Source organism: Didymosphaeria variabile (assembly GCF_027946475.1).
Source record: "Didymosphaeria variabile strain IMI 356815 chromosome Unknown scaffold_9, whole genome shotgun sequence".
In the NCBI taxonomy this organism is placed as follows: domain Eukaryota; kingdom Fungi; phylum Ascomycota; class Dothideomycetes; order Pleosporales; family Didymosphaeriaceae; genus Didymosphaeria; species Didymosphaeria variabile.
The window spans coordinates 1143574-1158416 of NW_026611628.1; the positions used below are offsets into that span (position 1 = coordinate 1143574).

The 14843-nt window shown below is 51.6% G+C and overlaps 8 protein-coding genes across 8 annotated transcripts; 4 read left to right on the forward strand and 4 right to left on the reverse strand.

Moving 5' to 3' along the window:
* Positions 1 to 53: 53 nt before the first annotated feature.
* On the reverse strand, positions 54 to 842 carry N0V89_011685 (uncharacterized protein; the record flags this gene model as incomplete). The annotated part of the gene is made up of 1 exon (XM_056220413.1): positions 54 to 842. One exon carries the CDS (start codon positions 840 to 842, stop codon positions 54 to 56), a length of 789 nt encoding a protein of 262 aa, XP_056065716.1.
* A 1274-nt stretch (positions 843 to 2116) lies between these two features.
* Positions 2117 to 3903, reverse strand: N0V89_011686 (uncharacterized protein; the record flags this gene model as incomplete). The annotated part of the gene is made up of 2 exons (XM_056220414.1): positions 2117 to 3326; positions 3404 to 3903. The coding sequence occupies 2 exons, from the start codon at positions 3901 to 3903 to the stop codon at positions 2117 to 2119; spliced, it is 1710 nt and encodes a 569-aa protein (XP_056065717.1).
* A 1622-nt stretch (positions 3904 to 5525) lies between these two features.
* CAP2 (F-actin-capping protein subunit beta) lies at positions 5526 to 6528 on the reverse strand (the record flags this gene model as incomplete). Its single annotated transcript, XM_056220415.1, has 5 exons — positions 5526 to 5599; positions 5654 to 5956; positions 6004 to 6083; positions 6150 to 6449; positions 6503 to 6528. The coding sequence occupies 5 exons, from the start codon at positions 6526 to 6528 to the stop codon at positions 5526 to 5528; spliced, it is 783 nt and encodes a 260-aa protein (XP_056065718.1).
* Positions 6529 to 7697: 1169 nt separating this feature from the next.
* N0V89_011688 (uncharacterized protein) lies at positions 7698 to 8477 on the forward strand (the record flags this gene model as incomplete). Its single annotated transcript, XM_056220416.1, has 4 exons — positions 7698 to 7820; positions 7902 to 8106; positions 8163 to 8294; positions 8350 to 8477. The coding sequence occupies 4 exons, from the start codon at positions 7698 to 7700 to the stop codon at positions 8475 to 8477; spliced, it is 588 nt and encodes a 195-aa protein (XP_056065719.1).
* Positions 8478 to 9649: 1172 nt separating this feature from the next.
* Positions 9650 to 10145, forward strand: N0V89_011689 (uncharacterized protein; the record flags this gene model as incomplete). Its single annotated transcript, XM_056220417.1, has 2 exons — positions 9650 to 9827; positions 9886 to 10145. The coding sequence occupies 2 exons, from the start codon at positions 9650 to 9652 to the stop codon at positions 10143 to 10145; spliced, it is 438 nt and encodes a 145-aa protein (XP_056065720.1).
* Positions 10146 to 10411: 266 nt separating this feature from the next.
* N0V89_011690 (uncharacterized protein) lies at positions 10412 to 11352 on the forward strand (the record flags this gene model as incomplete). Its single annotated transcript, XM_056220418.1, has 2 exons — positions 10412 to 10636; positions 10750 to 11352. 2 exons carry the CDS (start codon positions 10412 to 10414, stop codon positions 11350 to 11352), a joined length of 828 nt encoding a protein of 275 aa, XP_056065721.1.
* A 465-nt stretch (positions 11353 to 11817) lies between these two features.
* Positions 11818 to 12393, forward strand: N0V89_011691 (uncharacterized protein; the record flags this gene model as incomplete). The annotated part of the gene is given in 2 exon segments (XM_056220419.1): positions 11818 to 11826; positions 11842 to 12393. The coding sequence occupies 2 exon segments, from the start codon at positions 11818 to 11820 to the stop codon at positions 12391 to 12393; spliced, it is 561 nt and encodes a 186-aa protein (XP_056065722.1).
* Positions 12394 to 13109: 716 nt separating this feature from the next.
* On the reverse strand, positions 13110 to 13853 carry N0V89_011692 (uncharacterized protein; the record flags this gene model as incomplete). Its single annotated transcript, XM_056220420.1, has 3 exons — positions 13110 to 13142; positions 13202 to 13706; positions 13762 to 13853. 3 exons carry the CDS (start codon positions 13851 to 13853, stop codon positions 13110 to 13112), a joined length of 630 nt encoding a protein of 209 aa, XP_056065723.1.
* Positions 13854 to 14843: the final 990 nt, after the last annotated feature.

Here is a 14843-nt window from a genome sequence, read left to right on the forward strand (position 1 = left end):
ACGTAGAACTAGTCCCTGGGTACCATGCGCTAACAACTCCTCAGACCCACCCTCTATACCAGCAATCTCCCACCATCCGAACTCGCGATCGTCCCTGTCACATAGCAATCCCGCATCAACCATCCATACCCTTCCGCAATATCCTTCGCATCACCCCACGTTTGCAACAGCGTATGCCCTGTCCTAATAGCCGCCTCCTTCTCCCTGCCCACATTCTCCAAGAACTTCTGGAATAGCGGCGTATCGATTGTACCAGGCGACATCAAGTTGACCCGAATAGGCTTCAAGTCCACAGCAAGCCCACGCATCAGCCCCTCCGAGGCGCCGCCCCAGGATGCCCCCAGTGACCATCCCGGCATTGGCTTGGTCGTGTTGGTACCGCCTGTCAGCGTGAAGGAAGAGGAGGGAGCTGCGAGCATATATTTCCCTGTCGCGAGAGCCTTGCCAATTAGCAAGGCGGTCAACCACCGCACGTGGAAGCCCGGAAGTGCGTTGTCGACCGTGACCTCGTGGAGCTTGGGGAGGAACAGCGCGTCGCCTGCGCAGTGCACGATATGGTCCAATAACTGCTCTCCACCATTCGTCACCTTCTCGAATAGCCCGTTAAGATTGTCTTCAAGGTTGGCGGTGTCGGAGAGATCAAGTGATATACCACGCACACCTGCGGATGGGTACAGAGACTGGAGTTCCTTCACTTTGGCGTCGACCTTTGGCTGTGTGGAACCAGAGATAGTGACAATGGCGCCGTTGGAGAGGGCCATGCTGGCGACGCCGTACCCGATGCCTGAGGTGCCGCCGAAGACGAGGACGCGTGCGTTTTGGAGGCGGTTGGGATGGGCCATCCTGAAGATGTCTTGTTCTGAGTGTGGGATTTGGGTTGGAAGTAGATGCGAATTGAGATATCGATTCCAGTCAAAACTTGAGGAGACTGAATGGACTGAATGGATTGATAGACTGATGTTCTTCTGCAAGCGCTCACAGTCCGTCTTATATACAACTTCCATTCCACACCTTCTCGGTGTCCCCAATCGCGAATACCATCTTATTTCCGAGTCCGCTCGTCCCCGCCCAAGGGGCCGCCTACAGGCTTACAAAAGCCATAATCGCATGCTTGATAGGTGTCGTAGGCAGAGGAGAAGGATGGACGAGGCGGGCTCGCTTATGCATGAGCGGCGAGGCTAATCCAAAAGCGCAGAAAGAGCGGCATGGGGTGTGATTGGATGAAGAATGAAAACGAATGTATTCAATTGAGTCCGTGAGAGACGTATTTACCGGAGTCAACCTTTGGCTGACGAATGTACTGGAGGCTATTGCAACTTTTATATATGCTCCTCAGCGTAAACGGCTGTTTCCGACGCTGATCGTTGGGCACAGCTCCAGGCAGCGAACTCAGGCAGATCCCGCCCGCAATTATACAGGAAAGCTAGCAGCTAGAATCGTTACGAATACTCCTGAAGATCTTGCAGTTGTATTGCGCTACCTGGGATCACTTCACTGTCTATGTAAGAACTGTCATGGCATAAATTTTCAGAGCTTGAGACACAAACATAGCTTACAGATCCCGAGAGCGTCGCGAAGTCCTTCCGCATGCAACAAACATTGATTACATCGTACATCTTCGCCTTTTATTACATCGTACATCTTAATATTTGGTCACGTCGTACATCTTCACCTTTGATCACATCGTACATCTACACCTTAGATCACGTCGTACATCGTACATCCTTTGACCCCATCGTACATCTGACAAGTCGAGGAGCGAGAACCTCATCAGAGAAACTCATGTGCCAAGTCAAAGACGCAAATGTGGCCAGCCCTGGCATTCTCAGCGTCAAGATATCGGTCGCAAGTACAGAGATCAAGATACCTTCGTTGAGACTTCACTTCTGCCCCATGTCGCAATGATCAAACCCGCTATGGAGTTCTTGATCAGGAATTCTCACTAGAGTGCTACCAACCTAATCAACCGGGAGTGTAGGATTATTCGCTACTGCTGAGAAATACTGTGACCGCTTGGTCAACATGCCCCTTCAAAGATGGGAAGGTCAGGCTGTGTCACTTGATGATGAACGCAGACGATAGGACGCGTTCATGAAACGACAAATCATTGAGCACACTACGAAACAAGCTTATAAATATCCCCACCACTAACCATCTCCCAAACACTCCCCTTCCGATCTCCCACAACCATCGACGAGTCAGCTCTGCTATCCAACATCTCCCACACCCCCTCTGTCCCCGTGTACCGCCACACACTCCCATCCCCATGCCTGCTATACACATAACTCCCCACCGCGTACACGCTCTTACTACCCTTATCCTCAATGATTTTCCAGTACCATTCCTTCGAGTCAAGCCACACGATACTCCCATCGCTCTGCAGCTTGTAGAATTCCTCTCCACCAATAGCGATAGCGACATTGGATGGGTTCTGGTCGACGACTTGCCACCCGTCGGCGGTATAGGGGTACTCTGAGCGCACAAGGTCGCCGTTCGCGAGGAGGTTCCAGAGAGTGCGAGAGTCGCTCGCCGCAAGTTGCATCGACGAAGGGGTGGAAGGCTGCTGAATTGTACTCCATGTCTGGCCCGATCCTGAGTACCTTGCAACCCAGCCATCTTTGCGGCGCATATAGAGCTGGTCGGCTGCCGCGTAGATCTCGATGACGTTTGTAGAGGCCGGGTTGATCTGCCGCCATGTGGAGCTGCCGGCGGTGAGCTTCCAGATCGTGCCGTCCGTGTGGCGTTGGTAGAGGAAGTTGTTTGCGCCGGCAATTTGTATCGTGTCGCGGTTGTTGTCGACTGATGTCCAGGTTCCGCTGGAATTGTACCAGAGAATTTGGCCGGTGGAGCGCAGCTGGTAGAGGCCGTCGATTATGCCGGAGGTGCTTGAGGCGGAGGAGATTTGGATGACGCCTTTGCTGGCCACGTTGCTATCGATTCTGCTCCATGTTGGGTTCTTCCAGCCGTATATGCTGTGGACGCCGGCTTGATCGTCGGGATGTATCGGTCGAATGTCGCCTTCGAAGAAAGGGAACATGATCGCTTCTTCTACTTTACTATGGCTCAGGCCGAGAGCGTGTCCGATCTCGTGTACGGCTGTATAATTGAACAAGCGGTCATCGTTCCACTGAAAGTCATCGTTAAACGTTATATTGATCAAACCAGATGACAACGCCAGCCCATCCGCGATCATATTTGTGAATGCGTACACGTCTTCTGTGGGGCCCATCGACATAAAGCGAATGTGTATATCAGCTCTTGGTGCGTTTGACGGAGCTTCTGTAACAGTTATAGGAGCTATCTGCGTCCATCGGGCAAAGGCGGCACTGACACCACTTAGCGACAAGACCATGTACATCGCAGGCAGATTTGATGGAATAGAAAAGGGAACCACATTGCTTACCTGACAAGCGAGCGTTGCTGCGCAGCAGGCAGGTCAGCTGTATAGTTGACGAAACGGTAGGTGAGCGAAGTGTGATCCCATTTGGGCCCCCACAAGACAAAGCGACTGTGTAAAGTGCTGTTGTCTAGTGACTCGGACGGATCATACTGGGGGATCGTTCCACATCGTGGCTTACTCATGACTGTCTCCATGTGCTCGTCATATATGCCCGTCTGCGGCACCTTCAGAACCTTTTGAATCTTACGTATTGCAGCTGGCAGCTTCGTATTCGGTATAGCGTCATCCTTCTTTAACCAACCATATGCTTTGAAGAAATTATGAACATTTCTGGACTGCTTGTTCTTGTCGACTCGCCAGCCATCCGATGGTTGGGGCGTAGGAGTAGGGGTAGGAGCAGCGCTTGGAATCAACGACGTTCCTCTGGCCTCGACATCGTTGATGGGACTAGAGACACAGGAGCTGACGAGTCCAGCTAATAGTACCGCGAAGAGCCGCTTCATTTTCTCACACAAAAAGCCCGCTTCAGCGTGATGAGGCGGTAGTGGTACTTCAGCAGCCGTATATGTAGAAATTGCGATGATGACAGTTGCTTGTATTCTGCGTGCAAGATCTGGTATGGCCGAAAACAATCTCCGTTCACGTAAGAAAGTAGGTCTGAGAACCAATACCATGGAAGCGTATCCAAGCAGAATCCAGGAGATGTTCGTCCAAAAAGTGTTTGATGTCACACTCGCTCGGGCATTGAGACGCAGACTGGGCTCATCGGTGGGGCGAACTGCTGTAGTCTCAGCTCGAGAGGGGAAAATATGTCGCATCCGTGAGCCCATAGGCGGACCATTCCGTCCGTCCTACACAGCGGCGGGCGTAACCCGGGACAGCTCGCGGACAAAAGTGGAGATGTCATCAACATTGTAGTAAGGCGCCATGTTTGAGAGGCAGCATAATGGCACGCCTTCGTATCCGGCGCATAGGGGCGGTTCTCGGTGTCAGGTCCGCTTTGTTCTGGATAGATATCCTCGAAAATTCGGTTGAGCACATTAGAGATTTTCAGGTACTTTAGTGCTCCTCTCAAGGTAGTGTCATTGGCTTTCGCGGGATAATCCTGGAGTTAATCTTGCGAGTCGACGATGTGTGGTTACCTTAATATAGGAGTTGTATACAAGTCAACCGGTGATCTGCGCAAGCATTCTGCCAGATCCGGTTGGCTGAATTCCATACGTGGGGCAGGAAGGACTGAAATTGTGTAGCTATATAGCTGAAACCGTGGAGTAGAGTAAGCTCGGTCGGTTATCGATATCTAACTCGAAGGAGCCTATAACAGAGACTTTAGCAGCACAATTTGAAGTCGACGATTGGAATGCTTCTGAACACCAGGCATACTGCGCACTTTGTTTATTCGAGGTGAGCAAGCGGGCGCATTAGGCCCGGCGTGGATCAGCAACCGAAATGCTCTAGATCTTACTCGTATACAATAATATGCGACATATTGGATTTGAGGCTACCGGCTTTTAGAAGCCTTGCAGTCGGCAATGCAGGCAATATCCCATGAGAGCGCAGCGTGACCTGAAATTCGCTGCGCTGTAACCGAACCATTCCCGTCCCTTTTCGCGCAGCATCAGTAAAACTTGTTGTCAATAGCGAGATAGTCCTTGTCAGTGAGAGGGAACCAAAACGGCTGCGTTGTGCGATGCATGGAAGAGAAAACGGAAAGAAGCAGGGAAAGGAGCTGTGTGCCTAGTGGTTCTACCCGGGTTTAGCTGCCAGCCAGAGTAGTTGTACACAGCATTCAAATCTTGTCCGTTCGAGAATACTGCACTGCACGTGTATTGATAATGAAACAATAATCGGAAAGGAATATGGACGGAAAGATGTGTATTCTGGGGATGGGTGATAGTATAGAAACCATCGGCTGGGGAAGTCCCAGATATCGTATCATTCTCTGGTCCAACACCTTCGGAAGCGACCAGCTATGGTCGTGCCTTCAGTTACACCGAGGTGAGCATGGGTAAAGCAATCCGGTCCTTAGACCAATGCCTGGTATCGCGGACGAAGACGTCCATCGTTTCGTCGTAGGCGTCGTTGAGCTCGGGACTGTTTTTATGTCGTCGTAAAAGAGCCCATCCTACTTGCTCATACTACTGATCATCTCCCGCTGGGTCTGCCTGTCACGGTTCGTCTGGCTCAGAGGCGGGATACCTATGGCTTCGGTCAGCGAACAAGTCCTGCTACGATCCATGCTCGGCTCCATACTTCTGAGATCACCGACAACATCCTTGGCTTTGCCAAAGTATACTTCCTGAAGCAAGTTGCGCATTTTTAGCTCCATGTCTTCGACCATCTTGCCAATGTTGGCGACGTGAGAGCCGTCGTCTTCGACCGCCATATCCTGTTCAATTTGGCGCACCATGTTACCGGACAGGTCGAGACCGCCGAGAGCTTCGGATTCGGTGCCCAGAGAGAGTATTACGGTGGAGGTGAGTTTATAATGGGCGGTGCGGGCGCGGTCTTGGGCATCGAAGACGTGGATGGAATCCCAGCTGCCACCCTTGACGGCTGTTCACGTTAGCATGCTTTTAGCAATTATGGAGGGGCAAAGGTACATTTCTTGAGTAGCACACAGCCTGCAAAGCCGTCATCCATGTCCCAAAGGTAGACGCTCGATATACCGCCCTCAAAGTACCTGTTCCCATCAGCCGTGTTTCAGGTCGCTTTACCAAGAGACCCCCAGCAGCTGAACAGTACTCACAGCTCCCGATATACATCAAATGCCTCGTTGGCCTTGATCTCCATCTTCCGTATGCGTTCGCTGGGCGTTATGCCCTCCTCGATCGGCGGCTCGAAGTTGTTGCTCCATGGACTCCGCCAGCTGTCCCCATCACGGTTGTAGTCACAGCACAGGAAGTCGCGCTTCGTCGACGAGCACCGCTTCACCGATAGGGGTATGTCGACCGATTCGAGGAGTTCCTCTTCCAGAGAGGGATTGAGCTCGATGATGTTGTCAACGTTCTTCTTGACATCTTTGGGGTTCAGCCGCCGCAGAAGGTCGCTGGACAGTATCAGCAGGAGCGACAGGCGGTAGAGATGTGGGGAGCAGCTTACAGAGCGCTGTCTATGGGTTCTGCCATTTTGATTCCGTGGGCAATGTAGTGCTGGGGGTGATACAGCTCAGCGGAGGCGCGGCGTACCTTGCCGTACCCCTCCAACGTTCCGCTGCACGAGTCAGGTTGTTGCAGCTCGCTCATTTCGGTATAGCGCTTCGAATGCACAATCAAGCTCCAGTGTCACAGCTGCAACGTCCTGCAAATGTGGAAACTTTGCAGATGTGATCGCTCGTATAATGCAGGTGGTATTTTGAGTGAGAAGAATACGGGTTTGGGTGTTTGTCTACAGTTGAGTGCTTGCCTTTTTGGCTGCCCATGCTTGCTGGCCATGGGCAGCACCTTCCACCAGCATGGCCTAGCATTGTAATTCACATGTACACAGTCTAGTCTCGCCGCGGCGTGCAAAGCCATGTGTTGCTCTTTACAGCATAGCCGCCGCATTACCTCTAGATCCCCAGTCACTGGGGCTGCCTGTTGTGTGACACGAATTTCTTTGACTTCTAAGTCACCGGGGTAACAATCGCCTCGAAAGTGACAGCTAATTTTATTCTGCTAGGAGCTATTGACACATTGAGTAGGCAGCTGCACAATGGTTTTACTTCTGTGGGCACTCGAGCTGATAGGACTCAGGTGATAGTCTGCCGCATTTTGACAGCTACGGTAGGCCGCGTTCTGGATGTGCTACCGCAATACAGATAAAACGACGGCTAGTGGCATTGGTCTGTTCTTCATTTTGTTCTCTTTCGTTAATGACTCATATGTATCGTAACTATGATAAGTAGGCACGAGTTCTAAAGACTCGACATATTTACGCCGGTTTTTCTGCCTCCTGGACACCTCGGAAAATCGACTAGAGTCATAGGCTTGTGGAGTGAATCACTAGGTGTTTCTTTGCACGCTGGCATCGGAGAGTAAAATCTTCGCTCACCGCACCTCCCGCGCTGTTGCGTGCCGTATTGCCCAGGTGAAGTTGCATTGTTTGTCGCATGCTACGCCATCGCAAAGCATCCGCCCGCACTCACCTTCACCTGGCCAACATCGTGCCAGAGCGCCCCATCACTGCACATAAAAGGCCAACCACCCACGTATTTGCACCATCTTGTCACCCCGTCACATCCTCGAGCTAATTTAGCCATTTCCTTCTCTTCTTTCCTCCTACGCCACCCACTCCCGAGTCCTCAGGTCTATCCACGATGTCTGACTCTGGTAACGATGCTGGCGCTTCCGCCTCCCCTGGTGTCGGCCTCGCATTCACCGAGCGCGAGATGCAGATGCTGGCCTGGGCCATGCAATCTCTCAAGTCTGGTCCGCCTGACGTATGTTATTCCCTCATATGCATCCTAATGTTCTTCAGGATATATCATATGGTGGCCGATTCTTACTGATGCGCAATTCAGGTCGACTATGCGAAGCTGGCCAACTATGCTGGCATGACCAACCCTCGCTCAGCCGGCAACGCCTGGACCAAGATTCGCAACAAGCTGAACTCGGCCACCGGCGACGGTACCGCTCTCACTACTCCTAAGAAGGCGCCGCAGAAGAAGAAGGCTGCCGCCGAGAAGGCCGATGAGGCTGATGGTGACGCAGCTGGCAACGACGCGAGTAAGTGCTATAACGTCCTCCATAGAGTTATATGGTAGCATACTAATACCTGTCAGCTCCCAAGAAGAGCACCCCTCGCAAGCGTACGCCCAAGAAGCAGGAGGTCGACGGTGAGGCGGCGTCCCCCAAGAAGCGCGGTCGCCCGACTGGAGCCAAGAACAAGAAGGCCACCGACGACGCGGAGTCTAGTACGCTATCCAGCCCTATAACCAATACGTATGTGCACTTGCTAACAAACTCTAGCTCCTGTCAAGACCGAAGCCGCCGATGAGAAGGTTGACGAGATGATGGAGGACGCCGACGCCGAGGCTGACCTCAAGCCCGAGGCTGCCGCCGCGACCAACGGCGAGGCTGCTCAGGAGGAGATCTAGGTGCCGTTTCACTGTGCTGCTTCGACGCAACCTGATTATTTCTTGTCGTTTTTTTGACGCTCAAGAGATATTGGCTGCTGAGACGGACCGCACTACACCTCTCTTAACATGTATTTTTCCACGAGCGGTATGGATTTATATCATGGAGGCGCTTTGGCGTCATCAACGGGATTTAAACCACATGGCGCGGTATTGTCTGGCATGGCCATGGCATGAGCCGCTTTGGACACAAGCTCGGAGATCATCTGTAGCTGTCAGTAGCTGATACCAATGCATATCACATATGGAAACAACAGCAGCATGCCCGCTCCCAGTGCCCTCTGAGCTGACTACCAAGGCATAGCGGTATCGATATGTTGGAGCGATCAAGACCATCGTTCTACACTCTCAGTTTCGTATTACCCGGAGAAGGTGACAGCACAGCCGATGGCAAGGAGACTTCTACTTTCGCATTACCGCACAGTTCAGCCAAGGTCATGAAGTTGAGGGCGCATTAATTTCGGCGAAGATCGGTGAGAACACTGGTTCTAGGGGCTCTATACATATGTACATGTAGGCTCTACACGGTAGACGTGGATATTACGATGTCTGAAGAGGCGGTCGCGAGTGGGGTTGGTCGCTTTTCATGGTCTGTGCTCAAGCCTTCGAGTCTCCCTCCTCCTGTCACCAACTTTGCAACTTCATCCAAATCCCGTCTGGCCAAATACAAGAACGACAGATTTATGATAGACTTCGATCTACTTACTCGTTGACGTTCACGTACTAACCCGTAGATGGCTAGCTTTCGTCCACACCAATGTCGATCAGAATGTCGTGATCCGACCCCAGGATTTCGTTTCCAACACCAAAACACAATGCCACGGCTTGTTTTTCCACCTGCAATCCACTGGAGCTTACCGATAAGCCCACCGCGGACAGACACCTTGTAATCGCGAACACCAGTCCAATTAAATGTCCACCAAGATGCCAGGGCGCTGGTTCACTATGCCTGGAGCGGGGGCTTCGCCCGCTCGCTGCAGAACCCACCAAATGGTGTCATCGGCCGGCGTTTTAGGATATGGAGTAGGTACTGACGTAGGAATTCTGGTGAGATAGTACTCTTAAGGAGGTGGTTCCGTCCCTCGTACAACGTGGTGCTTGCATATCAATTTCGATCTGCAGTTTCCAGAACCATGGCTTCGGAAAAGGCAGAGGTCGAGAGGCCCGGCGCGTCGACCAATTCTGATTCGGACCTTGAGGGCATTGCGCCCGGTGATGTGAACGAGAAGAGACTCCTCAGGAAACTCGACTTGAGGCTCCTACCAGCGGTCTCTATCTTGTATCTGCTTTCGTTTTTGGATCGCAGCAATGGTGCGTATCATGGTTGGCTCTCAATGCTCGAAGGAATCTTCTAACGCAACATTTTTAGTTGCGAACGCCAGACTTGAGGGTCTGCTGAACGATCTGAAGCAATCTAACGGAAAACCCATGACCGGAAATCAGTACCTGACCGGTCTGACACTTTACTTCATCGGATACGTGCTCTTCGAACTTCCTTGCAATATCGTGCTTAAACGCACAACACCGAAGTTCTGGCTCCCAACATTGACGATTGCATGGGGGATCGTGGCTACGCTGATGGGTTTCACGCAGAATATGGCTGGCTTCTTCGCAGTTCGCTTCTTGTAAGATTCACATGACCTGCCTTGTTCATTTCGGAGCGTTGATAATATTCACAGCCTTGGTGTCACTGAATCTGGCCTATTCCCTGGAGTCGTGTACTATCTTTCAATGTGGTATAAGAGGGACGAACGGCAATATCGCATCTCCCTTTTCTTTAGTTGCGCCTCGCTGGCAGGTGCCTTTGGGGGTATACTGGCCTATGGGATCGCGCATATGCGAGGTGTTGGAGGATACGCTGGTTGGCGTTGGATATTCATCTTGGTAAGCGCGTCATGGTCTTTGCATCGACATGGGCTCACCTATTGCAGGAAGGTCTTGCCACCATTGTCATTGCGGCTCTTGCGTACTTGTTCATCTCGAACTACCCAGAGACCGTCAGCTGGCTATCTAAGGAAGAGCGCTCATATATCAATGCTCGCCTCAAAGCCGACAGCGACGCGACTCATGACGAGAAATTCACGTGGGCTGCTGTGACCAATGCTGCTAAGGACCCGAAAGTATGGCTATACGGCGCTTGCTTCCATACGATGAGCTTGCCTTTATACACATTGTCACTATTTTTGGTGAGTATCCTCACCACATTCAACAAACGCGCATTAACAATTGCTAGCCTACTATCATCAAGGACATGGGATATACAGCCGCCCAGTCGCAGCTTCTTTCCATCCCTCCATATGCGGCAGCCACGCTCTTCACTATTGGATGGGCAGTCCTTGCCGAAAGGTACAAGCGTCGCGCACTCTTCACTATCATTGCATCCTCCCTAGCCATCATCGGCTACATCATCCTTCTCGTGAACAAGCATCCCACTCAGAAACCTGGCGTGTCCTACGTTGGTACTTTCTTCGCAGCGATGGGTATTTATCCTTCGGTCGCGCTGGTCTTGTCCTGGCCCGCCATCAACGTCTCCGGTCAGACAAAGCGAGCGACGGCTAATGCTATGCAAATCTCGATTGGCAACTTGGGTGCTGTTATCGGAACCCAACTGTATCGTCCAGCTACTTCGCCTCGATATGTTCTAGGACACTCGGTCGCGCTAGGCTATCTGGTCGGCAATGTCATTGTGGTCAGCACCTTGTGGTGGCTGTTGGCAAGAGAGAATAAGCAAAAGGAGGAGTTTCTTGCGGCTAGTCCTCAGACAAGCGGGTTTCATGACTCAGAGGAGGACTTGAAGTTAGGTGACAGGCACCCGAGATGGCGCTTCAACACCTGAGCTGCATTAGAGCTGCTGTACGTTTTAATGATGCGAAGGGCTGATCATTGCGATACAGGTCGTATAGATTCGAATGCTGAAGAGATTGGCAGTGCGACATGTGTCAATACCCCTCCTGTATTATGCTTCATATACACGTGTCAGGGCGTCTTGAACGGTTCTGTTCGTGACCTCTATTAAATTCTACCGCAGGGTACCCCGCCAAGATATATTGCTCCGGAGTGCCGCACCCCGCTCAGGCTGTTCTCACCCTTGTTTCCAGCATGGTAAACGAAGGAATAACCGAACACCTCACAGTGATTCCACGCCTCGCGTCGTTCTGCCGCTGAGAATAATTTCGCCGTTGTTTATGCAGTGTAACCATCCCACGGTGTCTTCTCAACTAGCAGGAGGAACAGTAACCATCACAAGCAGCAAACGCAACTCACTCTACCTATCTGCAATGCTTGTTCCACGACCGCCAAGATGGCGAAGGTAAATCGATCCCAGGACGCTTCACCTCCGGCGCGCAAAGCCAACAGGACCGGAAAGTTCGAGCTCGTGAGTTCTCATCTCAATCCAGATCAAGTGGTCCCTAACATCTTCTCACAGTCCTCCGCACAGTTCATAGCCCTCTCCACCATTCTTCTCACAGCTCCTCTCCTCCTTCAAGTGGTCTATTCCACCTACTTTGTCCGATATCTTCCAACCTTTCCAGCCCTTTTACACACCACCCCTCCATTTCCACACAGCCAGGATGTTCCCATCGACCCGTCTTCGCCCTTGCTACTCGATGCATGTCGAACACATAGCTATACAACGCAGATCGTCTCGCTGGACCCGCTGATGTTGTACATCAATAACTTCACCTCCGCCGCTGAGGCCGAAGCCTTGATCAAATTGGGATCCGAAGACTTCGAGGATTCCTTCATTTCGAGAACCGGAGGCGGAACGCAGAAGGTCAGCGGGCGGACGAGTCAGAGCGCCCCGCTCGACCTCGACCACCCCTTGGTATCATGCAGTACTTCTCCTCTCCCTTCCCCTCTCACGCACTCGTCCTGACAATTGTAGTCATCTCCCGCACCCGAGCATTTCTAGGTACCGTCCTACACCCTCACGAGCCCTTCTCCACGCCCCAACTCGTCCGCTACTTCCCAACCCAGCGCTACGATCTACACACGGATTTCTGGCCTCGACACCAGCGGCTTTCCGACGGAAGCGGAAGACTGTTCAATAGACCTGCGAGTTTCTTCGTTTTTCTGAGGGACAATTGTACTGCAGGCGAGACATGGTTTCCGGGTGTGGATGTAGAGGAGGGGAAGGAGGCTGAGTTTGCGGCAAAGGTGACGAGGGGAAAGGACGAGGGTGATGATGGGAAAGGGGTAAGGTTCAAGCCTGTGAAGGGCAATGCGGTGTTCTGGGTCAATATTGGAAAGGATGGGGTGGGGGATCGGAGGGTGGTGCATGCCGGGTTGCCAGTGGGAGAGGGGGAGAAGATTGGAATGAATATCTGGCCGAGGAAGTTTTATGCGCCCGATGATTAGTAGAGGGATTTAGACATTTGCTGAGAGCTGTATGCGTGTTGTGATTGCTAGGTTCAAGTTGGTAAAGTAGTTTACGATGTGTAGTCGTGTTGATTGTCCCTAATCCGCAAGCACACAAGCCAGGTTTGTTGTTTCAACTTAGATTTGCCATTGTCCGATTGATTCTAGAGGTCGAACCATTCAGAATCGTGATGAAATTATAGCTGTTCCCTTCGATCATGCCTCATCGTACGCTCATGTCTCGCTAGAAGTAAGATTTCTACCCTTCTGTTGGAGTATTAGCCACCTGTGAGAAGCTCCAAGAGCGCACGGGAAGACTCACATACACATCCATCGCACAGAATGAACTTCACCTGGACGAGCGGATTTCCAATGGCCTTGAGGAGGTATTTAGCAAGGACTGTGCGTTCATATCCTGACCGAAGAAAGATGTCGCAGACTTCAACGACCTCTAGGGAAGCCAAGCGAGATCCGATGACCTGCAACGCATTCCTATGATCAGGGGCGAGTACCATGAATCGGGCCAGTTTTGCCGACACCATGATACGGCGAATAGGCTCTACAGTCGACGCGGAAACGGTCTTGCGGAAAGCAAACATGTGCTTCAGGGGCGGCAGCTGCAGCACTAAGTTGTCCATGCAGACTTCTTTGGCCTCGACGAGGATCTGTCGGCAGGTGAAGAGTAGGTAATAGCCTCCCTTAGGGTCCTTTAGCTTTCCAAAATAAGGCACGACACTGAGGACAGTGCCAGGAAAGGTGTAGGCGTATATCTTGTTGCGGATCTCGCCTGGGAGTCGCAGTAGAGGAGAGGCGAGCTGGTTGCGGATGGTGCTACATGACCGTGAGAAAGATTTGAGAGGGACACCAGGTTTACTGGTTTACTTACATTGCTTCTGTCATCGCGGCAGTCTTGATCTTGATGCTGCTGATGGAAGCTGGAGAGTCTGCAGAGACCTTGAACGTGGTGGTTGATGTCATCTCTGGGTGGTATTTTCTGGAGTGCGAGCAGGTGAGAGGGGGATCACAGAGGGTTTATCTATTGCAGACGAGGTACGAAGCCAGCGCATAGGTGCAATTATCACTGGACTGTGAGCTTTTCCCGCGTAGACTTTCACTTCGTGGTCAAGCTCTTTGAAGAGTACCTCAACTTATTTCACTAAGCTGTACAACGAAAGAGCTGTGAGGTGGCCGAATACGAGATTCGTTATTGCGTCTTGAGCACCAAGATACGGATACACTGGTCGATGACATAAGGCTGCGCTTTTGAAGCAACAACAGTGAAACTCCATTTTTATGCTTGGGCCTCCATCTGGTCAGGATCACTTGCTTTGAAATACATCTTGGTTATTTCCACTGATACTGTCATAGAGCGCTATTGTATCATCCTGGTATCAACCTGTCCTTTCAGAGCCTTTACCTTCATCAGAGATCCAAAGTTCATCATCGAGTGCTTGATGTAATTGCCGTGATATCTCCCCTTCACCATGACACCTTGCTGATACAGCTTCATGGATCTCTTGAACGTTAGCCAGCTGTGAGATGTTTTCGATAGGATTAAGAAGGACTTACATCGGCGCATTTCACGGTCGACGAAAACCACCTCCAGGTCATCCTTCCCCGTCGCCTCCTTCATCATGGCCTTGAAGATGTTTCGCTCACTTTGTCGAATGCCAAAGTCACAGGCCTCTACAATTTCCAAGGAGGGAAGGTACGGGACCAAATTCTTCAGAATCGAACGGGTGAATGGGCCGTACAATATACCACAAACGACACTATAATGTACCAGAATACGGCGAATCGGCTCCAGAGTCGACGTTGGAATCATCTTAGACAGGCGTTGCCAATGGTATGATTGTCCTCCAGGTAGGTGGAACATTGCATTGCTCATACCAATGTCCCTAGCTTCGGCCATAAGCTGGCGGCAGGCAAATAGCAGACAGAGGCTTCCTTGTGGATGATTCGAGAGCT